The 27,023-nt window shown below is 41.8% G+C and overlaps 1 protein-coding gene across 2 annotated transcripts in view; it reads left to right on the top strand.

Moving 5' to 3' along the window:
• Positions 1 to 27,023, top strand: part of LOC126234697 (chromosome transmission fidelity protein 18 homolog) — a 511,528-nt gene that overhangs the window by 206,072 nt on the left and 278,433 nt on the right. For both annotated transcript variants that reach the window (XM_049943438.1, XM_049943437.1), the window contains exon 18: positions 15,659 to 15,932. In XM_049943438.1, coding sequence (XP_049799395.1) covers positions 15,659 to 15,932 — 274 coding nt within the window. The remainder of the gene's footprint in view (positions 1 to 15,658; positions 15,933 to 27,023) is intronic.

The following is a 27,023-nucleotide window of genomic DNA, read 5'->3' as shown; positions in this document are numbered from 1 at the left end:
ATCGACCTCTGTTTCTGCTCACCAGCCCTCGCAGACTGTGTTCTTTGGGAATTCAATTACGATCATTTCAGTGACCACTTCCCACTCCAGATGCACCTACTGGATGGAGCTCTCCAAGTAAGCACACAGCCTTGCTGGATGATCGGCAGAGCTGACTGGACGCTGTTCAGCCAGCAGGTTGTGTTTGAATGCTGCAATGGCACCCAGGAGTGGGTGGACCCTATCACATGACTGATTCACCATGCTGCTGACGTCTCCATCCCAAAGTCTTCAGGTTATCGTTGGAGGCAGCCTGTCCATTGGCGGACTGATGAGTGTGGTTCAGTAATCTGGATCAGATGTGCAACTCTGCAATGGTTTAAATGCTGCCCAATGGCGGAAAACTTCACAGCCTTTCGAGTGGCAAGGGCCAAGGCTCCAAGGCCCGGTACCTCATTAAAGACAGCAAGAAAAGACCATACTTCGCCTTACCGTATTTTATCAATCATTACACTTGTTCTATAAAAGTATGGGAAGCTATCAGAATGATTTCAGGTAAACACAGTCGTTAACTAATTGCAGCAGTGTTTAAACAAGAGTGTCTCCAAACAATGCCCAGAGACATCATCTGGATGATTGCAGACCATTTTGCAACGACTATTGCCCATGCCAGCCAGGATCTAGCATTCTGCCACTATCCTACGACTGTAGAGAGTCTCTGGTTGGACTTCATATCTAACAATTCTGAGTCATACAGCCGACATTTCTCCACATGGGAGCGGTATTATGCACTTTCTTAGGTTCATGATACTGCACCAATAGGAGACACAGTATTCTATGGCAAATCGACCAGTGGGTCTTTCGTGACCACCTCCCCATCTTTACATGGTCCTTGCTATCTAAGTACTTCTTTAGGTCCCGAATTGGTGAAATGCTGTCGCATCATTTTGAGGAGGGGAATGATGTTTCTCAGAGCACTGTTTCACCCTCTTTCCCATAGCCATAAACAGCATCCCGTCTACAGCAGGGAGTACTATAAAGTGCCATATTTGTAGACGATTTTGCAGTTTTTTGGACCTCATTTTTGACTCCAACTTGAGGGATTAGGCTAACCAAAGGCACCACTTCCAGACTCTGTGCTGAGGCCGGGGAACTGCCACTTATCATCTGGTGGCAGCTACAGATGGTGCTTCATGCATGTAAGTTCCTCACTACTCCCAATTCACCAGCATACAATACCATTGCTCGTCCAGCTATGGAACGCCTCATCCTATGGCAAGTAGGTCGTTTGGGATCTGGGAGTCACTTGGTGCGCCGGCCGCTACGGTCGCAAGTTCGAATCCTGCCTTCGGGCATGGATGTGTGTGATGTCCTTAGGTTAGTTAGGCTTAAGTAGTTCTACGTTCTAGGGGACTGATGACCTCAGATGTTAAGTCCCATAGTGCTCAGAGCCATTTTGAACCAAGTCACTTGGTGCGAAGGAAGTTCAGTCCCAAATCCAGTGTTTTATCGGCCTGCCATTCTTATAGCTACAAGGCCCAGAGTGATTTTAGATTTAGTACAGTACAGAAGATGTTTCTCTCCTGCATATGTTCTTATCCATTGTTGTATGACATTTTAAATGAGCACCACAACTTTGTAGTTGTATGTACAGATGGGTCTAAATGGGGGGGGGGGGGGGGGCATTTCTTCGAGGAAATGCGGGAGCTGCTTTTTAAACTGTCAACGTGACGGGTGTGAGGTACGCTGATATGTTACAGAATCGCATCTCTAGCCTGGCTGATAAACATCTGCTGGAAGGTACGATTTTTATACATGATAGCGCTTCACCCCATATTGCTACATGTGTGAACAGTCTCTTGCGTATGTCGTTTGGTGAGGATCGCGTGCTGAGTAACTGCGTCCGTGATGCTGCCCCCCCTCCCCCCCCCCCCCCACCACCACCACCACCTCATATCCGTGTGGTTATTGGTGAGGGAGTTACGTAAATCCGCAAGTCTACCGTGATCGGCCGACCTCATTAGGGATACTGAAAGTCAACGTGCGATGACAATTTCTCACCGTACCTATTGATATGCTATACAACGTTGTTCCTTGACTACAGGTATTGTTGATGAATGACGGGCGGAAAGTTGAGCATTTGTTATAAAGAACATCACCTGTGCCAAAAATCAATTGTTATGGTAATTATGACTTTTGTAACATATGAAGCGCCATCTGTTGATTATTTTGTGCATGTTTTTGGTTTCAAGAAAACTCCATGGCAGTTCAAGCATGTGTGTAAATTTTTACCTCTCTACGTGCATTATCCCATGAAGTATTGAATTCTCAAAATATGTTAACGAACTTTTGGGTCCCCCTGTACATTACTTTTGACGCCCCCATAATTCTCGTGGTAGATGTATCGCATTTATGAAATTAATAATTTTCGCACTATACTGGTGAATCTCTTTAAAGTATCAACATAAACATCTTATCCTTATTTCAAACTACGTTAATGAACTCCGTGAGTCCTTCCACCAGTGTTGCAAACGCCATGTACTATGACGCATGTCGATGAGAAGTGTAAAGGGGTACATTCAAGCTTTCGTATGTAACACCACTAGCCAAAAATTGACGGGCGATACCCAGTCTGATTCTAATTGGTGTAAAGTCTTTCATGTTGGTATTGGTCTTACCAATTCTCGGACGAATTACTTTTAAAGAATATAACCGAAATCGTTTTTTAGCGTTTTGGAAAAGATGTGTGCAGTATCAGTTCACGAATTAAGCTTTCCAAAACAGTTCGCTTGCTTAGAAAAAGAAGACATTAAGGACGCCCCATTTCTCTTTTTTCCTGCATACTCTTTTTTCCTTTTGGATTGCAAATGCAAGAGCATCACACTCACTCCCCCCCTCTCTCTCTCTCTCTCTCTCTCTCTCTCTCTCTCTCTCTCTCTCTCTATCCACTTCGCGACAATAGTGTGGCACGTGTAAACACTTCTGTCCAGGAAAATATATTGCCGCAAACATTTCTAGGAAACAGTGGCCAGCAGTACATGTGGCTGCAGTATTGTCGGACAATCTTGTGTCGTGGTATTGTCGGTAATATGCAATTTTTATGCCCCCTGTAATCGTAATTGCTCTTCTGTGAAAGAATGGCTACCGAAAGTAGCCCTCCTCCCTGTAAAATGATACCTTTCTTGTAGAGTCTACAACTGAAATATACTACCCGTGTACTTAATATTAGATCTGGTGCCTTCCAAGCAACCTCATCGCAAATCAGGTAACTCTTCGATGAACATTTCCCGCCTCACTAAAGATATAGAGGGGCTCATTTTTTACAAGGCGTGGCGGGCGCCCTTGTTTCGAGGAGCTTTAGATTAAGGACATCGTATATACTTGTACGAAAAAAAAAATGTGTGAAACAAATCCTATTTACGACTGAAATCGTTAGCTTTTTTTCATAAAGAGTACATGGTTAGTACTGCAAAATTAAAGAATAATGAGCTTTCGTCACCGCTTCTTGACGCCATTCTCTATATTATAAATTTAAAATGTAACTCTCTCTAGTGCTTTCCGAAATTCCATGTTCGTAATATCGTAGCATATTTGTTATTAATTTTTGATAGGGCGCCTGGTCCTGTAGTATTACAGATTAATACGATTTTTTTTTTTTTTTTTTGCTGAAGTTTTCGTCCTCTTGCGGATTATAAATTCTGATTAAAATCCCCGTCCCTCCGATTTACTAGACTACTCGCTGTACACGAATTTCACCCTTAACGCGGGTCACAGAGAAAATAATTCCGTATTTGATCAAAATAATTTGCGTAGGGGGTGTTGGTGCGACAGTCTGATCGAACGCGCTCTGTTGACTCGGTCGTTTGTAGGCGGGAAAAGCTTTCGCGTCACCGCTGTTCAATGCACAGATAACTCCCGTTTTTTAAGAAGACATTGAACGACGAAAACTATTGTTTGAACACTGCGTCCAGGCTCTCTCCTTATTGTGTACGGCGCTAGCCGCTCGTAAAGGAATACCATTGTGACAGCACGAATGACTCACAAGAACGGTAAAACTCTGCAGTCCATCGCAGTAGTTGGCGGTAATACTGAGAAGCCATGTGAAATGGCACGAACACGTAAGAGCAATTCAAAGAAAGTAGAGTTTGGAGATTTAGATTTACTGGAATGGTTTTGGAAAAATTTAGTCCACTTGTACAGACGTCGTTATCAAGAAGGCATGGTAGCAGAAACAGAACGAATTCCCAGACGCACTGTTAGGATCGCCGCGCTTTGGTACAGACCGTGGGAGTGTATAACAGAGATGCATGGGGACTTTCCTGCAAACTTTGATAGAAATGCGACGTTGACTGAATATTCGTCGAAACCGGACAGAACATGACGATAATATTAAAAGGAAAGCACTTTCGCGATGTTCTGCAAACTATTATTTATTCGGCTTCTTGCACCAACGTCACTTTATAACTGAATGTCGCAACCATAGATAAAAGCAACGTGCGACTTAAACAGATATCAAAGGAAGATCGGGTACTATCAGGCACTTTTATCGAAATTATATTTTTTTAACGTTGAATTAGAACATTGTTAACACTAAACAGTGCCATGATACGTTATTTATAAAACTCGGTCTCATAAGAATATACATACGTTGACTTTTTTTATATTTTTTTCTACCTGTGCATTTTGGTCGTTGACACTTTTGGAGGGTTGTATCGGACATGAAATTGTAATATTAAAGAAAAAAGTCATTTTCGTTGCAAGAACTCATCTTTGTTCGAAGGCATAAGCTGGCTATCTACATTTTTACATGATCTTACGGTATTGTTTCTAGTTCATCACTCTATGTTCTTGAAAAAAAAAAAACCTTATTATTTCCTAAAGTAGGTTTCACAGTCACCACTTCGTTTTGCCGCAAGTTTCAACTTTATGACCTAATGTACTTCTTTCAACTGAATATTTCGCATTTGCTTCCTTGTCATTTCAACAAGTCTGACTTTCTCTAGATATTCCTTCATTTTATTGTTATCCCATTTATGTCCTGACACCTCGGCCTTTGCCCGTTAAAGAAAAAACCTGTAAATTTAAGTTTTTATGCTCTCTGTTTGATCCGGTAGAATCCGAAATTTCTTTGTCCGATACAACCCGAACGTACCGTTGTGTTATTTTTACATTCCCGTTGTTATTGCGTGACTAGACACGGTCACAGCTCACAATACAGAAAATAATATCATTTATATGTAAAGGCACAATAAAAATGTAATACTAGTTACTTGCAAACAAAACAAAACACTCCAAAAATTAAGTTCGTGTAGCGGAAACTCCACTAGGAACAGTTAAAGCCGCTTCATAATTAAAACCTAGTATGTTGGAAAAGTTTTGCGTGGTTGTCTCACTTTAATGTGGTTGCCTAACAGCGTACGTGGTTTCTTTTTTTTCCTGACTAGTGGTCTTGTTCTTCCCTTGTTCATACTGCAATAGCACGACAGTTACTGTCGCTAGCGGTAGAGTGAGGGGCAAGAAATGAAGGAAAAGAAGAAAGATTTAACGTCCCGTCTATATCGAAATCATTAGAGACGGACCCCAAGCTCGGATTACGAAGTATGGGGAAGGAAATGGCGTGTGCCCTTTCAAAGGAACCATCCCGGCATTTTCCTGGAGTGCGGTAGGGAAATCATGGCAAACGTAAAGCAGGAGGGTCTGACGCGAATTTAAACGGTCGTCCTCCCGAATGCGAGTCCAATGTGCTAACCACTGCGTCACTTCGCTCGGTTGCTAGAGTTTAGAAATAACTCTTCTAAACCTGCTGTCCGAAACTGCCTGACGTTCGTCTAGTGATTTGCGTGCGTGAAATGTAATTTAACAGAGACCGAAAAGGGAGACTGTGTTTCGTAATATAAAATTAAGATATCGTTCTGTATCTTATGTTTATTACTTCCAAGTATTTCCTTTTTTGTCATCTTTCTGCTTTCTGTATGCATCGTACGTCTGACACAGAACTCCATCTTAATTTTAAATAAGCAAACACAATGGTTTGTTTGCTCTTGTTAAATTACGTTTCAGTCATGTAGTAGGAGAGCAAAATAACAAATTCGATTTTGTTTTTCACCTTTTGTCAAATTTAGGGATTTCCAAAAATCTCTGCATAAGAACGACGACAGGGAGAATGAGTCAATAATTAAACCACTGAAGACTAAGGACTGTCATGGATATGATGGAGTATCTAGCAGAATACTTAAATACTGTGCTGCACATGTTAGCCCTGTATATATCTGTAATTTTTCCTTTAGGAATGGTCAGTTGCCTGAACGATTAAAGTGCTCAGTGGTAAAGTCGCTTTATGAAAAGGGAAAATCAGATAATGTAGACAATTTTAGATCAGTTTTTATGCCATCAGTTTTTGCGAAAGTTATTTAAAAGGCTATGTATGTAAGGCTAACTGATCATTTCATTTCACATAATTGGCTGTAAAATCAACTGTTTGGTTGTAGATGTGGTTTAACAAATGAAAATGCTGCATTCTCTTTTCTCTTGCTTTAAGAAGAGACAGCAAAGGATCATTCTCCACTGTGCTGAGAACAGCCATGATGTGCGGTCTAAGTGTCCGAGTGGGGCACACTTAAATTGTGGTTGCCCCAGAGATGGGTGCTGGGGCCATTCCTGTTCCTTATTTATATACATGATATGCCTTCTAGTGTTATAGGTGATTCTAAAATATTTCTGTTTGCTGATGACACTAGATGGATAGTAAATGACGTTGTGTGCAAAATTGCCACCGTTTCAAATAGTGCAGTTCAAGACATAAGTTCAGGGCGTGTGTACTCTAAATCACAGTAATACTCAGTTTTTATAGTTTCTAACACACACTGCAATAACACGTGACGTTCTAATTACACAGATTAGGCGAATGATTAGTGAGACCGAAGATTTCATATTTCTAGATGTTCAGGTAGATAGTAAACTGCCGTGGAAAACCCATGTTCAGGGTCTTGTACAAAGATTTAAATGCTGCCATTTTTATCATTAGAACAGTACCAGAAGTATGTGATAGTTCGACACGGGAAGTAGTCTACTTTGCTTATTTTCATTCGCTTATGAAGTGTGGTATTATATTTTGGGGTAACTCTTCCCATTCTTAAAGGCTATTTTTGGCTCAGAAACAGGCAGTTCGGGCAATAAGGATGTAAGTTCACAAACCCGTGTCCATTACTCGGGGCATTCTGACATTGGCCTCTCCGTCTCTCTAAATATGTATATTCTTTGATGTCGTTTCTTGTTAACAGTATCAGCTTATTCCCAGCAATTAACAGCTTTCACTCAGTTAATGCTAGGCAGAAATCCTATCCGCATTTAGAGCGCACTCCCTTGACTCCTGTGCAGAAAGGCGTGCAGTATCCATTTTCAAAAATCTGCCACAAGACTTCAAAAATCGTCCTAGTAATCCATGCACTTTCAAATCTAAACCAAAGGGTTTTCTCGTGGGTCACTCCTTCTATCGAGGTTTTCCTTGAAAAGTTAAGCAAATTCTTGTGTTAATTGTTGATTGCGTTTATATAAACTTGTCGTCTTTTTGGGATTCATAAACATTTTGTTTTATTTGTTATTACTTTTCTGTTGTAATGGGCTATCGTATACTGATACGTTCCAACACGTAGATTTGCTCCTCAATTTGTTCCCACGGAACTAGACCTGTAAAATAAAAAAAAATTAAAGAAATGAAACTAATACATTACCGTGGAGGCATAAAACGGGGAGATGGTGATACAGACTTTTGCCGTACTTTACTCTGAAGCCCGCACCGCCACGTTGAATGCCCCAGAAAGTTGCCAGACTTCAGTTTACAATTGCTTCTTGTTCTTAAATTCTGTCGTGTGCACGCGACAGCTGTTTCAAAAAGCAAATGTCACAATCCTTTCGTGAATAACACTGTTAAGAACACATTTTCAGACGTTTTTCTGGTGTCAGTTGCACATTTGATCCAGTAATAAAACGCATTTGGCCTCATTAATGTAACTTTCTTACTGTTATACATTTTGAATAAACAACAATAAAAGTATGTGCGACGAGACTGGTGTTCGATCTGTTTCCCTTTTACCTACCGGTATTGAAGGGAACATATTTCGCTATGTTTGGGCGGAAACTAGCCTTTCCTTCCCACAACGTTCTTTTTTTCGAGTTGGGGTGACAGAAAATCCGAAATCACTTGACAGAAATAAAGCTACTACTTTGAAAGTAAGCAGTGCAACCAAAACTCAAGAGTGTAAAAGAAAATATCGAGTGAATAATTTCACTTAGAATCAAACGTGATTCCTTTACCCTTCAGACTATAATGAGAACGATTAGTGCACCTACAACCTGGTGGTTTTGAACAAAACACTTCCACGAGAGGCTAATGTTTAGGGCAGCCGACATGCCGGACGCCAGATTAAAAATTGTGACGTCATAATGACTCCCTTATTATACCTAATACTCTGTATGTCAGTTTATATACAATCTGTAATCAAAAGTATTCGGACACCTGGCTGAAAATCACTTACAAGTTCGTGGCGCATTCCATGGGTAATGCTGGAATTCAGTATGGTGTTGGCCTACCCTTAGCCTTGATGACAGCTTCCACTCTCGCAGGCATACGTTCAATCAGGTGCTGGGAGGTTTCTTGGGGAGTGACAGCCCATTCTTCACGGAGTGCTGCACTGTGGAGAGGTATCGATGTCGGTCGGTGAGGCTTGGCACTAAATCGGTAGTCCAAAACAACCCTAAGGTGTTCTATAGGATTCTGGTCAGGACTCTGTTTAGGCCAGTGCATTACAGGGATGTTCTTGTATAACCACTCCGTCGCTGGCTGTGCGTTATGAACAGGTGCTCGATCGTGTTAAAAGCTACGAACGCCATCCCCGAATTGCTCTTGAACAGTGCGAAGCAAGAAGGTGCTTAAAACATCAGTGTAGGCCTGTGCTGTGTTAGTGCCACGCATAGGCCTGTGCTATGATAGTGCCATGCAAAACAAGAGGAGGAAGCACGCTCCATGAAAAACACGACCACACCCTAACATCACCGCGTCCGAATTTTACTGTTGGCACTACACACGCTGGCAGATGGTGTTCACCGGCCATTCGCCATATGCACACCCAGTCATCGGATCGCCACATTGTGTACCGTGATTCGTTACTCTACACAACGTTTTCCTACTGTCCAATCGTGCAATGTTTACGCTTCGTACAGAAATCGAGGCGTCGTTTGGCATTTACCGGCGTGATGTGTGACTTGCGAGCAGCCGTTCGACCATGAAACCCAAGTTTTCTCACCTCCCGCGTAACTGTCATAGTCCTTGCAGTGGATCCTGATGCAGTTTGGAATTCCTGTGTGATGGTCTGGATAGATGTCTGCCTATTACACATTACAAGCCTTTTCAACTGTCGGCGATCTCTGTCAGTCAACAGACGAGATCGTCCTGTACCCTTTTGTGCTGTACGTGTTGCTTCACTTTTCCACTTCATTATTTTCCACTTCACTATCACATCAGAAACAGTGGTCCTAAGACTGTTTAGGAGTGTGGAAGTCTCGCGTTCAGACGTATGACACAAGTGTCACCAATCACTTGACCACGTTCGAAGTCCGCGAGTTCTGCGGAGCGCCCCTTTCTGGTCTCTGACGATGTCTAATGATTACTGAGGTCGCTGATGTGTAGTACCTGGCAGTAGGTGGCAGCACAATGCACGTAATATGGAAAACGTATGTTTTTGTGGATAGCCGGATACTTTTGATCACATAGTGTTCCTTCTGTTTGGGTATCAGTAATATTCGTCTAAGTCGCGCGTAATTTTATCTGTGATTGCGACGTTCAGTCATCAGGTGACTGGCCTAAGACGGTCGTGATCTAATAAATAATATTTTTGCAGAACAACAAGAAATTGTTTCTCTTTTAAAGGCGACGATGTTCTCGGGGTATCATATTGAGTAAATTTAGAGAAGGGGTTTTCGAGGAAGACTGTTTGAGAATTCTGCTGTCACCGTCGTATACTTCGTGTGGGGTTCACGAGAATAAGAGGGACGCACAAAAGCATCTGAACAGTCCTTTTTTCTTCTCGCTGCATACACATACGGAGTAAGACAGAAACGCGACAATATTGGTACAAAAAACCTTCCCCCTTGCAAGCACTGTTCAGTGGTTTGTGGAGTATATAAAACCAGTAACCTCCCCCCCTCCCCCCCTCCCCCCCTCCACCGACTCTATAAAGAATTGATCTCCCATAATTATTACTTTACAAATGAGTTAAAGTGACGATATTTGACATTAAGCATGCAGAACCGTTATGGTGGAAGACACCAAATCCTAATAATGTTGGTTTCATTAGTTCCAAATTATTCATCCACAGACAAAATAAAAAGTTCAAACCAAAAGTGGAATATGGTCAGTAGTAGAAAAGTAATAAACTGAAACGTCATGCATGATGCTAAAGCATTATCACATTAACAACAGATATTTCGTAAGTGATAAACGGTTTTTCTCTCATTACTTTGTGGGGCCGCAAGCGAGAAAACAGAAAAGGTCTCCACAAGAGCGGGAAGTTAGAGATTCTGGACACTGGTGCCTGGAGCGAAGTCGACATTCTGACTCGTCCCAAAGGTGTTCCATTGGGTTCAAGTCGGAGCTCTGTGCAAGCCAGTCCTATTCATGAATGTTATTGTCCACAAACCGTTACCTCACAGATGCTGCATTATAACAGAATGCATTATCATGTACCTACAATCAATCATTGTCTTCAAGCTGTTTGTCTACTCTACGGAGTGCACTGTACTGTAACGTGTGTTACAGTGTTACGTGTATTTAGCATTTTCCTAAGCACAGTTATGGGAACGACACTCAAATCAAGAAAAATAACTCCATGCCGCATCACATTCTACTCTGTACTTCACTGTTGGCACTAAAAATGATGGCAGGTAACGTTCTACAGGCATTCGCCAAACCTACCTCCTTCCACCAGATTGACACAGGGTATACCATGATTCACCACCCGAAATCACTCGTTCCCAGTTATCCACTGTCTAACATCGTCGTTGTTTACATCGCCTGATGTATCGTTTGGCATGGACTATACAGGGCTATTACAAATGATTGAAGCGATTTCATAAATTCACTGTAGCTCCATTCATTGACATATGATCACGACACGCTACAGATACGTAGAAAAACTCATTAAGTTTTGTTCGGCTGAAGCCGCACTTCAGGTTTCTGCCTCCAGAGCGCTCGAGAGCGCAGTGAGACAAAATGGCGACAGGAGCCGAGAAAGCGTATGTCGTGCTTGAAATGCACTCACATCAGTCAGCTCACATCAAGCAGGGAGCTAAACGTACCACAGCCGACGGTTTGGAAAATCTTACGGAAAAGGCTAAAGCAGAAGCCTTACCGTTTACAATTGCTACAAGCCCTGACACCCGATGACAAAGTCAAACGCTTTGAATTTTCGGCACAGTTGCAACAGCTCATGGAAGAGGATGCGTTCAGTGCGAAACTTGTTTTCAGTGATGAAGCAACATTTTTTCTTAATGGTGAAGTGAACAGACACAATGTGCGAATCTGGGCGGTAGAGAATCCTCACGCATTCGTGCAGCAAATTCGCAATTCACCAAAAGTTAACGTGTTTTGTGCAATCTCACGGTTTAAAGTTTACGGCCCCTTTTTCTTCTGCGAAAAAAACGTTACAGGCCACGTGTATCTGGACATGCTGGAAAATTGGCTCATGCCACAACTGGAGACCGACAGCGCTGACTTCATCTTTCAACAGGATGGTGCTCCACCGCACTTCCATCATGATGTTCGGCATTTCTTAAACAGGAGATTGGAAAACCGATGGATCGGTCGTGGTAGAGATCATGATCAGCAATTCATGTCATGGCCTCCACGCTCTCCCGACTTAACCCCATGCGATTTCTTTCTGTGGGGTTATGTGAAAGGTTCAGTGTTTAAACCTCCTCTACCAAGAAACGTGCCAGAACTGCGAGCTCGCATCAACGATGCTTTCGTACTCATTGATGGGGACATGCTGCGCCGAGTGTGGGAGGAACTTGATTATCGACTTGATGTCTGCCGAATCACTAAAGGGGCACATATCGAACATTTGTGAACGCCTAAAAAAACTTTTTGAGTTTTCGTATGTGTGTGCAAAGCATTGTGAAAATATCTCAAATAATAAAGTTATTGTAGAGCTGTGAAATCGCTTCAATCATTTGTAATAACCCTGTATAAATGTATGGCTTATGAGGAGCTGCTGAACCATTGTAAACCATTCTTTTTAATGCCCTATGCATATTAATTGTGCTAGCTGGACTGCTCGCAAGAATTGGGAATTCAAGAGTGATTCCTTCCGCTGGTTTTATGTGAATTCTTACAAGCACCGTGTGCAATACCCGACAGTTTCTGTCCATCAGTACATGGGATGTGCCTGATCTTGATATAGCTGTAGTTGGTCCTTCGCGTTTCCGCTTCACAATCACATTACCAACAGTCACCTTGGGCGGGTTTAGAAAGTTTGAAACGTTCCTGTTGGATATGTTTCTCAGGTGACACCTAATCACTAGTCCACTGTCTAAGTCTGAACTCTATTGACCGATCCAGTCTACGTTTACTGCTTCTCTAGAGCCTACACAGTACTCACCAGCTTCTATTATATTCCGCGTTACGTCGCTGTGTCCGGATGCATTTGATCGGATCCTGTATACTGTAATGCGCTCTCTCTGTTTTTGGCAGCTGGTGCGTAATTTTTTTTGGGGGGGGGGGGTAGTAACACTGGCAAGTTGTGTATCTTCGCCATTTACGGTCTGCAGTGCACGGCAGGGCGTCTTGCTTTGTACTACGTGTTATGGTTTGTTCCCTGTATCTTTGCGTATGGATCGCAGGAGAATAACAGCTGAAATGCCACAGTGCACACTGAAATAATTCTAGTGTTTTCTTGGCGATCGCTACACGAAAGTTAACGTATGATTCCGTAATATGTTAGTAGATTCCTCACATAAAACTTGAAATTTTGCTAACGGGCTTTCGAAGGAAAGTTGTCGTCTATCTTGAAGTTTCCCCCATTTTAGGATTTTCATCAGCTCAGAGGCGTTCATCCCTGTTTAAACAAGCCTGTGACAGATCGTGCTGCCCTTCTTTATATACCTTTAAAGTAACCAGTTATGACTACGTGATATGCATCCACATACTTGAATAATATTCTAGAATTGGTCGCACGAGTATTTTGTAAGATGTTGCAGACTCACCGCATTTTTCCGATATCCTACCAGTGAACCGAAGTCTGCCACCAGCTTTACATACACGTAAGCTTATGTGATCGTTCCATTTCACATCCCTACAAATTCTTATACCGAATTAATTGTATTAGTTGACTGATTCCAGTTGTGACTCATTGATATTCTAGTCATTGTATACTACTTGTCTTTTTTCTGAAAATGGCGCATTCTACATAAAGCAAGTTGCCAGTCCTTGCACCACTGCGAAATTTTAGCAAGAACTTACGGATTATTTGTGAAGCCCTTTTGTGTCCGTACTTCATTATACATTCGTGAGCTAAAACATTATGACCGTATGTACTTAACAGCATCTTGATGAGTCTTTGAAATACGATACAGCAGCGACTCCACATAGCATGGATCCAATAACTCCTTGGCAGATATCTCGAGTTACGCTGCTCCAGATGTCTTTCTACAGGTCACGCAGTTCCCGTAAATTACGGACTGCCGGTTTGTAGGTAAGGAGCTGTCGCCCGGCACCATCCCAGATGTTTTCCATCTGGTCCATATGTGGCGAATTTGGTGACCAGGACATCACATAGTGCTACCTACCACGTTGCTTAACGCGCTGTAAATCGATTCAATCCTTGAGACCCCTATAGCTGTGATGCGAAATGTGCCGTCATTGTCGAGGAAGACATCGAATATGAGAGAAGGCAGATGGTCCGCAGTAATGTTCACGCAGTGCTAATCTGTCTATGGTGCTTTCGATTACAACAAAACGTCTCATGAAAGCACATGTGACTGTCTCCCAGAGAATAATATTGTCCCCATTGGCCATTGTTCGTAGTGCAGTGCATGTTGCAAGTAGCCATTCACGTGACTGATGCTGTATGTTAACACGACAAACTACATTGATGTAACAAAAAATGTGATTTTATCCGAGCGGGCGACGCGTTTCCATTGAGCCACAGTTCACTCTTGATGATTCTGTGCCCATCACAGTCACAAACGATGATGTCATTGTGTCATCACAGGAACACACAAGGGTCTGCTGTGAAGCTCCGTGTTCAAGAATGTGTCCTAAATGGTGTGCTCCGAAACATTTGCGCCTACACTTGCATTGTACTCTGTCGTCAGATCTACCACAGATTGCCGCATATCAGAGCGGTAAAGCCTCCGACCTCGACGTTCTGTGAAGACGCGTGGACGTCCAGAACCTTGTTGCTTGCTGTTTATCGTCCTTCTACCATTTTTTATGTCTGCTCATGACACTAGGATGTGAACAGGTGACCAGCTTCAACATTTCCGAGATGCTTGTTGCCATATGCCCGGCCATAACAATCTGGCCTTTATCAGACTCGCTTATTTCAGTGGATTGCACCATTTGCGGCCCGCATCGTCGATACAATGGTTCCCGATTTTTCTGTGCCCCTCTTAAGCACTTTCTTTACCATGTCATGTGCCCACATTGCGACTACCCGGCATTCAATCTCGCGGTGGACAGTGGTCATAATGTTTCAGCTCATAACTGTAGGTAACTACATCGTCTTCAAAAGCGCGAGTGTATTGTTAATATGTTATTTTGTTCGTTGTGTGCCAGGCCATTATCACACAACATAACCAGGCCCAACACACTTCCTTGGAGCATGTCTCCTGTTTTTTCATCTGTCGAAGACTTTCCAGCCAAGATAACACGTCCATTCTTCAAAGCTGTGCAAAAAATAACTTGGCCTATACCTGCTCAGACGGTATAGTAGGTAAGGGGACAATGGTAGTTTTGGGGATTGGGCTGCTTGTGGCCATCTGGAAGTGTGCACGGTAGGATAGTTGCAGTTCAGCCTGGTCTCGAGAAGAAATAAAGTTGGTGGGTCTGCAAACAATCGTATTAATAGATTATGTCGGTACCACAAACAGTTCGACAAGTCAGTAGTTCTGAGTAGAGTGACATATAAGAAAATTGGTGCATAAATAACTGAAACAGTCGCTGCTAATGGATGAAGTGCACAGTTTAGCAGGTGGCAGCAAATTGAGGCAGCCAACCCTTAGGAAGAGAGGTATGGACTCGCTCAACACAGAACAGAATGCGTTTCTACATGGGGCCACGTTATTTCGCCCGAGCTCCACAAACTAACGTGGCCGCCCCTTCGTAATCAAGGGGTCGATACCCAGCGTTGAGAACGAGAGTGCGTTTTTGCGCAGGGGCCATGTTATTTCGCCTGAATTCTACCAAGAAATCCTCAAGCCAATTATAAATTTCGCTTGCTTGACTTTGTTATCGTACTTCCGTAAATACATGTTAGTGTAGTAGTACGTCGCGTGAGTATGGGGGGGGGGGGGGGATACGGTATTAAATTGTAAGATCAAAAGCCTATGTAAGTGGGCCGCCGTGTCGGCGAGCTGACTCCTGGAAGTGACATAACGTAACGAGTGGTTGTTTCTGTCCCGGCAGCAACATGGCGGAGGTGGCGCATTTCCCGGACACGAAGCCGAGCCGCACGCTGAGCTACAACGCCAAGCAGCTGATCGCCCGCGAGCTGGAGATGGAGAAGCTGCGTCGCGCCGAAGCGAGCTTGCTGGCTGCCCAGCCTACGGACAAGGACAAAACTAAGGACAAGGACAAAGCCAAGGATAAGGACAAAGCCGTGGACAAGACGAGGGAGGCCCCAGCTGTGCCCAACCACCTGCAGAGCCTCAAGCCCAAGGCCATCTCCGAAGTCAGCAGGGTGAGTACCTACATCAGTCCTATGTTGCTATATTTGTTTATCATGAGTTCGATCCTAATGTAAACAAAAGCCCGCTCAGTGACTGATCGCCGGTTACTGTGTACCTACACGACATATTGTAATGTCAATGGAAATACACTGCAGTGTCAAAAGTCATTGATACGTCCTAATATCGTGTCGGACCATCACTTGCCGGTGTAGTGCAGCAGCTCCACGTGACTGGACTCAACAAGCCGTTGGAAATTCCCTGCAGAAGTACTCAGCCGTGCTGCCCCTTATACCCGTCGGTAATTGCGAAATTGTTGCCAGTGCAGGATTTTGTGCACAAACCTTCAATAATGCCCCAAAAATGTTCGATGGGATTCATGTCGGACGATCTGGGTAGCAAAATCATTTGCTCGAATTGTCCAGAATGTACTTCAAACGAATCACGAACAACTGTGGTCCAGTGACATGGTGCATTTTCATCCTTAAAAATTCCGTCGTTGTTTGGCTGCGAATGGTCTCCAAGTAACCGAATATAACTATTTCCAGTAAATGGACGGTTCAGTTGGCCAGATGACGTAGTCCATTCCACATAAACTCGGCCCAAACCATTATGGACCCCAACCATCTTGCACAATGCCGCCGGTCTCTGTGGCCGAGCGGTTCTAGGAGCTTCAGTTCGGAACCGCGCTGCTGATACGGTCGCATGTTCGAATCCTGCCTCGGGCATGGATGTGTGTGATGTCCTTAGGTTAGTTAGGTTTAAGTAGTCCTAAGTCTAGGGGACTGATGACCTCAGATGTTAAGTCCCATAGTGCTTAGAGCCATTTGAACCATTTGCAGAATGCCTTGTTGACAACTTGGGTACATGGCTTTGTGCGGTCTGGCCACACTCGAATCCTTCTATCAGCTCTTACCAACTGAAAACGGGACTCATCTGACCAGGCCACTGTCTTCCAGCCGTCCAGCATCGAACCGAAAGTGTTACGAGGCCAGAACAGGCGATGCAGGCGATGTCGTGCTGTTAGCAAAGGAACTCGCGTCGGTCTTCTGCTGCGATAGCCCATTAACGTCAAATTTCGCCGCACGGCTTTAACGGATAAGTTCGTCGTACGTCCCACATTGATTTCTGCCGTTATTTCATGCGGTGGTGTTTTTCTGTTAGCACTCAAAAATCAGTGCAAAAGCCGTTGCTCCCGGTCGTTAAGTGAAGGCCATCGGCCACTGCGTTGTAAGTGATGAGAAATAATGCCAGAAATTTCGTATTATCGGCACACTTTAGATCTCGGAATATCGAATTCCCTAACGATTTCCGAAATGGAATGCTCCGTACGTCTAGTTGCAACTACCATTCCTCATTCGAAGTCTGTTAATTGCCGTCTTGCGCCATAAGCACGTCGGAAACCTTTTCACATGAATCGCCTAAGTACAAATTACAGCTCCCACCATCCGTGTATGTGCAATTCGTTGTTGTTATAGCGTGAAACAAAATGCAGGAAGTTGCCCTAGGCTACTCGAGAGATACAAAGAGGGATGCCACTTCATCTGTATGGGCAGAAATTACCAGAGGGGTTGATCATTACGCCACTACTGTTCATGCTTTATATCAATGATCTGCCATTTTATTCGAAAGAGTGTGCAGAGTTTGTCCTGTTTGCAGATATACAACTACTGTTGTGAAGCCGAGCAAAGAAGCATCAACAGATAAAGTAGTAAACAATGTTATTCTGAAAGTTACTGACTGGTTTTGCACAAATAGGCCAGCTTTAGGCTTCGAAAAGAAAAAGTTTTCAGCATATTCTGTTTTTTACTGTCAAAAATATCCTAGTTCCTGTTAAAAAAAATGGCTCTGAGCACTATGGGACTCAACTGCTGAGGTCATTAGTCCCCTAGAACTTAGAACTAGTTAAACCTAACTAACCTAAGGACATCACAAACATCCATGCCCGAGGCAGGATTCGAACCTGCGACCGTAGTGGTCTTGCAGTTCCAGACTGCAGCGCCTTTAACCGCACGGCCACTTCGGCCGGCTAGTTCCTGTTAACCTGGTATTCCAAAAAAAGGTAGAAAATTTAAAGTTCTTACGTGCGCATATTTTTGAAAACTTAAAAATGGATAACCGCATAGTAGACAACCTAAAACGTTTGTTAGCACACTGGACTCGCATTCGGGAGGACGACGGTTCAATTCCGTCTCCATCCATCCTGATTTAGGTTTTCCGTGATTTCCCTAAATCGTTTCAGGCAAATGCCGGGATGGTTCCTTTGAAAGGGCACGGCCTATATCCTTCCCCATAATTCCCTAACACGAGCTTGCGCTCTGTCTCTAATGACCTCGTTGTCGACGGGACGTTAAACACTAACCTCCTCCTCCTCCTCCTCCTAAAACATTTAGAATGACTATCAAATATGTAGTGGTGATGCTGCGTCTGTAAGGTGGTTGCAACACCATAAGGCTGTAGCGAAATGCGTGAAGACCGTAGGACATGTAAAACAAGATTCAGAGTCAGTCGCAATAAAACACTTGACTGAGTGGGGCATAGGTTTTATTACAAATGACAGAACCTTGTTTTACAAGTCGTAATATTTAATCCAATAATGACGGTAGACGACACGTCGTTATAGATAAATAAAAATATTAACCGATCTGTACATCTTTATTTTTCGAAAAACATGGCCTAGTGCGAGCAGAATTCGCCCACAGGAGTCGCGTACAAATTTAATTATGTATATAGATAGACCATCCATCCCCGGTATCGAGAACTTGAATATTTTTGCCTGTTGTCGGTATGGCCGCACCCTTTAACTGCACTGACGTAGAAGCTTAAATGTTGTACACCGCCAAGGGACTGCAGACCTAAGAATGCGACATTAAATTCAACTTGATACACCTTCCCTTTCCTGAGAAAAAGGGGTCTTAACAGACGGATGGACGGACAGACAGTTCGTGTTATATAATTACAAGTTCACCATTTTTGGATACTTTTTCCTCTACTTGTACTGCGAAACCTCGTTTCTTGCCATATTTCGTGATATTTCGTCAATGGGAGGTACCCTATAGGTTTTGATGAGCGACTTTGCGACTGTCAAAATATGTGACGAAAATGTCCGTATCTTTTCTTTACACCGCCAAGTTACCGTAACCTTAGTATGTGTCTTAAATTTGAACTTGATACGTCCACCCGTTCCTGAGAAAAAGTGTTCTAGACAGACATACAGACAGACGGACGGGCGAACGGACAACAACAACAACAACTACTACTACTACTACTACTACTGAGCGATCCTATAAGGGTTCCGTTTTTACCGATTGAGGTACGAAACTCTAAATAAATCATCAGTTCTTTATCGCCAGGTTTAAAGTTACTTTTAAGTTGTTGAGTTTAAGTGATTTTAAGACATCTGCAATCTGTTCTTCTCACTAAAATGTACGCGGTTTTATTCTGCTTATCTGTTCCTGTCGCGGTACTTCCATTTACTAACATCGACATTTTCTTTAGTGTACGAACTGGAGAGAAAAGAACTTTGAAGTACGCTTCTTTATTGTCAAACAATTAATAACTTTCACATAAAATAGAAAATCTGAAAGCTATTGAGAAGTGCGTAGTAAGAGCGTCGAGTGTAATCTGAAACATTTCTGGAGAGAAGCTGGACGACACAGCGTTTTGAGAATAAATCCCCTTAAATTATTTCCCACGTGTAATTGCCACTCCCCATGCCCTGAATGAGCCTTTGTTGCGCAGATATAAGGAGAATATTGTCCGACGTTGTAAACGACGCTAAGAACTGATGCGATCCTTTTATGAGTTATTTCTATTAATAGGGGTGCTCGGAAGAGCAAACCGTATAGTGATTCCACTTATACGGCGCTCTTTGTCTCTTGATGGAGGCAGCGTGGACTCTGCATTGGCGGAAGCGAGCGTTCCGTATTTATGGGCGCAAGTCGGCGCCGCCGTATTGTGGTCTCTTAATGACACATACTTCACCGAACCGTGTTTGACTTCCGGAAGAAATAGCCATTAGCGGAACAAGCTGCCCGCCCCGCGCCGTTCCCTCGGCTTTTACAATCCACTTGATGCCTTAATCGAAGCGCTGAATAGTTGCGAAACACCGGCGGTTAACAGCCCGTGGCTTATTCATACGTTCCTTGGCGCTGCAGCCTGCGATGCGTAGATCGAATTGCCGGGAGTGAGCGCATCATCGTTCGGTTGCTTATGAAGAAGGGTCTGTGCAAAGCAGCGATGTGATGAAGCTGTTTTACGAGGGGCAGTCACAAAGTTGTAACTATCATCTAGGAAAAAAATTAGCGGATGAATCATTACGAAGGATTATGGTGTGATGGTGCAGCACAAGAAACTCAACCTGAACCAGTGGATGAGAAAGGATTAGATGAAATACAGTCTGACTGAATAGCATCTGCCGTAACATCCTTAAGAACAGGAAACGTTGGGAAGAAAATCCTGAATTTTTAAAATATGGATGAACTATGCTACACCTACGACTTTTACATCTCTTGAACGAATGCTGTAAGAATAAGATTATCCCCAAAGACTGAAAGATTGCTAGAGTAATATCAGTTTTTTTCCTCCTTTTTTTAAGGAGGGGGAGATAAAAGCCTTTGCAATAAGTGCAGAGGAATAAGTTTACTGGACTCATCAAACGAGATATATGCTAAGATTTTAAACATAAGCTTTAAAAGCATAACGTATGTAATACTGTATGAGGAGCAAATGGGTTTTAGGAAAGGACGCTTCTCGATAGATGTAGTTTTTATTTTACGCCAGATAATACAAAAACGCAGAGAATATACCAAAGAAGCACACATTGCTTTTATTGATTTGAAAAAGCTTTTGATAATGTTAGTAGGCGGAATCCTTGGAAGACAATGACGAGTCGCGGATATCCAAAGCATCAAATAAACGCCATAAAATTGGTATCAGAACCCATCAGTCTAGATCTCAAAATGACTAATGAGTAGACCGCGGATTATAGGTAAAAACCTATTTTGTTCCTGAGTTCCTATTTGCATAAAATTTTGTACTTATACTTTTCATGACTATTTGCACTTAATAGCGTTAATTCTATAGTACCTAAAAAACCCTATTTCGACGTTAGTGCCTATTTTTGCCTATTTCGGCTTTAATATCCTAAAAAGTGCCTATTTCATCATATAAGGCAGTGGCTTCAAGTTTTTCCATACTATACGACAGATGGAAAAAAAAATATATTTTCTGCCCAGTGTGCAGCAAGGTGGCTAGTTGATATGCGCTCATGCTTCGTATTTGCCTAACACTTCGGTCTTTTTTTATTTTTTTATATCGCTATCCCTGTTAATACCAAATACTCTTTATAGGTGTTGTATTATTCATATGTAAAAAATAGATCACGGATCTTTAGGTTAAATTGAAGCAAATTCTTTTAACCAATAAATCTGGTAAATCCTCTGAAAGAAACAAGTTCGGCAGTGATTTGTGTCATGCACTTGTGGCAGCAAACATCCCCTTTCGGAAACTAAAAAACCCTATTTTCAGAGGTTTTCTTGAGAAGTACTGCTATCAGTCTATTCCTGCAGAGTAAACTTAACGTAAGAATTATGTGGATTCAGCTTACAATGCTGCATTGCACAGAATCCGAGAAGATGTTGGAGAATCTTGTATATGGATTTCTGTGGATGAAACTACTGACAGTCTTGGCCGTTACATTGCAAACCTGATTATTGGCAAGCTAGATCCAAATGCTCCATCCAAGGCTCATTTGGTATACTCAAAACAGCTTGCAAAAACTAACCAACAAACAATAGCACAGTTTGTGAACAATGGGCTTAAGGTGCTATACTCAAACGGAGTGGATGAGGATAAGGTGCTTCTGGCCGTCACTGATGCTGCTGCATATATGATAGCAGTGTTTCAACTATTAAAAGTATTCTACGCATTGATGCTGCACGTAACTTGTGTAGTGCATGGGATCAACCGCATAGCAGGTCAAGTAAGGCTACAATTTCCAAAAGTAAATAAAGTAATATCTACGGCGAAGAAAATTTTTGTTAAGGCACCATCAAGAATACAGGCATTCAAAGAACAGCTTCCAGATGTCCCATTGCCGCCAGAGCCTGTTGTCACCCGCTGGGGCACGTGGCTGATAGCAGCAGAATACTATAGTACGCATCTCTCAGCTGTCCAGAAGGTGGTTGAAACTATGCCGGAGGATGCTGCATCCGTAACTGCAGCAATGGAGTTACTCAAAGATTCTTCTTTAAAACGGGACTTATCTTACACTAGGGCCCACTACACATTTATGGCAAGAATAATTTCACACTTAGAAGGCTCAGGGAGACCTATCTACGACAATATTTCTTTTCTTGAAGAAGTCAAAATGAAAATTAATGAAGCGCCATGTGAAGTAGGGGAAAAAGTACCGGCAAAAATGCAAACAGTTTTGCAGAAGAAACCTGGCCTGAAGGAGTTGTGTGCAGCTGCCGACATACTTAGTGGAAAATCCAGCACTCCTGACTGCAGCATTCCTGTCCAACATGTGCCGAAAATGAAGTACGCTCCTGTCACATCTGTTGATGTAGAACGTTCTTTTTCAGCGTATAAACTGATTCTGACTGACTAGCGCCACACTTTTTCACTAGAAAACCTAGAAAAGATTTTGGTTATTTATTGTGAAGCCAACTATGGTCATCTTTTTTACGGAGATCTTTATCTTGCAGGAACTCAAAAATATTTGGAGTTATGTTCAACATTAATGTTGTAGATTGCTGTGCTCTGTAACTATGTAAATATTCATTCTCCTTGTTTTAATGACTAACGAGATGTTCACACTGTCAACACTGTGTATTTTAATTTATTTTTATTTTCTCTGCATCATTTTTATTAGAGCCTATTTTAGGTTTTATATAACCGAAATGAACTACTGAAGGAGCCTATTTTAGGTGCCTAAAACACACTTTTTTACGACCTAAAAATCCGTGGTCTACTAATGAGACACCAACTAAAAAGTAGTACGACAAGGCTGCTACATCTCCCCAACTTAGTTCGACAGGTACTCACATGTCCGTTTGCACAGCTGGCTGGTAACGTGTTTACCTCCCATGCAGCGGGCCCGGGTTCGATTCCCGGCCGGGTTGGAGATTTTCTCCGCTCGTGGACTGGGTGTTGTGTTGTCCTCATCATCATTTCATCGTCACCGAACGCAATTCGGCCAGTGTGGCGCCCCTGAAAAAAGACTTGCAACCCGGCGGCCTCCCGACCATCAGTGCCATACTATCATTTCATTTACTCACTTGGAATAACTTGTAAGGAAAACAGCATTTCAAAACGATATACACCTAGACAGGAGTCCTCTTTTAAGCCATACGATTTTATAAAAATGTTTATTTTATCTTATTGTACACTAATGTAGACATAAATGTACAAAAAAGAAATGTATAGGTCCTAATTTAGGCATAGCAAGATGCTGTATTTACGCAACTTTGGTACTATGAGTCTTATTTCGTTCTCTAACGAAAGTTTTGAAAACAGTTGGAATGAAGATGCACATTACATTTTCTATATTTGTAAATGGTTGCATTTTTACGTAACCTACATCTTCTTCTTGCTTTGTTTTCCTCCTCTATTATTATGTGGCCTACGTAGTTATATGGAATTTCTTTCGGAAGAGAGCTTTTGGAGAGACGTCCCTAATAGCATTTTCCTGTATACTAAGGGGTTGCAGTTTCTCTATTTCCTTCATTCTCTGCTGCAGTATCTTCTGATTTCATTAAGGTCACGCATAAGTATGATCGAAACTGGAGTTGTGACATATATTCTTCATTTGCAAGATTGTATATTTTTCATGAATTGACCACTAGATTGCGTGTAAAGTTGATGAAGAGAGTCCACCACAATTTCTTGACTCTTATTCGAATTCTGTAATTAGCAGTAGCATTATCTTGTAGATCAACACTACCCATCTGTTGATTGTACTGAGATGTTACCCTGGGCTGGGACGGAGAAAGATTTTTCTTTTCTTTCCAACTGTGCCTTTTGCATTCGCTAAAGGCTGGATGGTGTTGTTGTTGGGAACTACTGTCACAGTGAATGTGTTATTCCACTATGCGGACATGATTTCAACTTTATCGTCAAAAAGAAACTCAAACACTCCCCTGCCTTTTTGCTTCATGCTGGGGTGGATTCCAAAGGGCACTGTACAGTGCAGTTCTCACGAATAGTACCAGTGGCAAAAAATTCCTTTCGTTTTAAAAATAAAATAAAGAATTAGAGGAAAAGAAATTATTAATATATATACAATGTCGAGGCGAGTCTTCAATATCTGAAAGCAAATTTATAACTTCTTGCTCACCCAAAGAAAATTCAGATGTTTCACAGCTGGCCATCGTCCCACCATAAGGAATGAATTTGTATAAGAAGCCATTTGAACTACATAAATACCACAGTTTGAAGCCAAATTTGATAGGTTTTCCTTAGATGAATATCTTGTAGGAATGTCTCCCAAAATAAAGACAGTTTCCTCGTCAATAGACAAATTATATGAAAATATTCCAAATTATAGGTATTTTTCATTGATTAAATGAAAGATTGGTCTCACTTTAGAAAACTTTTCGTTTGTAATCCGGTTTGTCATTATCAGACAAATTGATGTTTTGTTTGATTGACAGGAATTTATTAGGATTCATGCAACTTCTTACAGTTGGTAATCCTTTGTCTTCATCTTTCGACCAGCACAGTTTCGTTGCAGTGTGATATCCTGAAAGAATCATTATTCCTATAAATTGCTTCAGCAATGGAACAGTTATTTGAAATGAATGGCGATTATTATCTTGTGCATATTTATTTGCGTATTCAGTAATTTTTGAAAACACTTTTTTGTCAAAGTAAACTAAAAAAAAAAAAAACATCTGGCGATAGACCTCTACTCTATTGTTTATATTTTCTGTCTTGGTTAGCTCCTCTGTTATTGATGAAGAAGTGTACTTGGTTGAATCTCCTTCCAGTTCGAAACATCTTATCGTTACATTCACACCAATTAGTTTTCCTTTCTTAGTAGATGCACTGGATTCTGACCCTACAGCTGAATTCACTTGGTCTTGCTCACTACGTTCATGTATTTCAAATGTACCAGCGATATTAGTTGCTTCCTCTTCTTCAACAAGAAGATTTTCATCAATTTTATCTTCATCTGTGATCTGATCAACATCTGGTGGCATCATATCTGCAACCTCAATTTCTTCATCTTCATGCAGCATGGCCTTAAGTTCCACAGTAGATATGGGTTTTGTATAATAATCAGACATTCCTAGACAAGGAGAAATCCCTGTATGTACTATCTGCACTCATGTGCAGCAGAGCTGTGATAAATTACCATTCAATTCGTAATACGCTAAAGTAAATAAAATGCAAAACTTTAATAAAAGTGACTTACCAGCAGCGAATATTTGGTCTCAGTTATTGTTCCACGTGTAAACACACCCCTTATCATCAATGAAGTTCAAACTGAAACAGAAACTTAGAGGTATATAGGCTTACAAACATCTTAGCCTAGACATAAAATCGTTTTAGAATGACACACAAGTTAAAAAACACATTATTCCTCAGTCTTCCTCCTACCTATTTTCATCTAATGCGCTCTCTCTCTCTCTCTCTCTCTCTCTCTCTCTCTCTCTCTCTCTCTCTATATATATATATATATATATATATATATATATATATATATATATATATATATATATGAAGATGGCTTTAACGTAAGTCGAAACCGATATTTTAACCTACATATAGCACCAGATCGCCGTACTCCGTGGACAATGTTGTCTGAATTTATGAAAATGAAAACTTCCGCAGTGAAATACACAAATTTATTTGGAAGTCCGAAAATTCAAAGTGGTCAGCATTATGTTCAGTGATCTATTTAAAATGCCTAAACTTGTTATTTCAGATGTCCTCTTAATGTTTTAATGAAATCCGAAATTTGTGCCACTCATTTTACATAAAAAAAATTTCGAATGAAATTTTGAGTAAGCGCAACTTTTGACCTAAATGGGTTAAATATCTTACTGTATGCTGATAATGCAGTTACCCTGTCAGATAAAGAAGCGGACATTCACAAAGGAATTTACTCACCGATACAAATACGTACTAAATTTGACGTGGAGATCACAACGGAAAAAAACTAAGACAGTGGTCTTCAAGGGGAAAGAACACATTAGAACCAAAATAGTGACAGATCAGAAGATTTTAAAACAAGTAAATCAGTTCAGCTACCTAGGATCTGGGTTAGCATTCGCTCAACATAGATATAGCAAATAAGCTTAGTAAATTCTGCCGAGCATGCGGAACAATTAACAGAAAACTTAAAAACCATACTAGGAAAGGCACTCAAATTCTACAAAACTGTTGCAGTCCCCACACTGGCCTGTGGAAGTGAGACCTGGGTGATTACCAAAAAACAAGAAAGTTGTATTCAGATATAAGTGATGAAATTCCTGAGAATAGTTAAACTTTGCACAATAGAAGGCAGAGAAGAACAAGCAGTTCGTAGACTGGATGATAAAATTCTAGATTATAGTGGAGTGTCAATAGGAAGAATGGAGAGTGGAGACGCCTCTTAAAGGCTGGAAATTGTAAGTATCAACGATGCAGAGAGAGAGAGAGAGAGAGAGAGAGAGAGAGAGAGAGAGAGAGAGAGAGATACAGGTAAAGATGGTTATCGTAGCAGGCATTTTTTCATAATACCTGCGGAGGAGAAGAAGAAGGAGGAGGAGGAGGAGGAGGAGGTGGTGGTGGTGGTGGTGGTGGTCAGTCTGCGCCCGTCAAACACAAGTACATGGAGAAAATTATTCGGGCTGTCACAATGGTTCCATTGATATCAATGAAATTTAGGAGGGAAGTTACGCCCATTAGGCTATAAGTAAAATACTGAAGTAGTCAACGAAAGTTTATTAGAAAAAAAATTTATATTGCATTATAGTATTAGTTCTCTGCATAATCACCTGTCAGATTTAATCTTCTATCATATTTCTTAACGAACTGACAAATTTCCACTGCATAGAATTGTGCCGCCTGAGACTGCGATTACCCGTGACAGCATCTTCGTTAGAGACGAAGCG

The sequence above is a fragment of the Schistocerca nitens genome, chromosome 2, assembly GCF_023898315.1.
Source record: "Schistocerca nitens isolate TAMUIC-IGC-003100 chromosome 2, iqSchNite1.1, whole genome shotgun sequence".
Lineage (NCBI taxonomy): Eukaryota > Metazoa > Arthropoda > Insecta > Orthoptera > Acrididae > Schistocerca > Schistocerca nitens.
The sequence above is the reverse complement of the archived record's forward strand: the minus strand, read 5'-3'. Positions and strand labels throughout refer to the sequence as shown.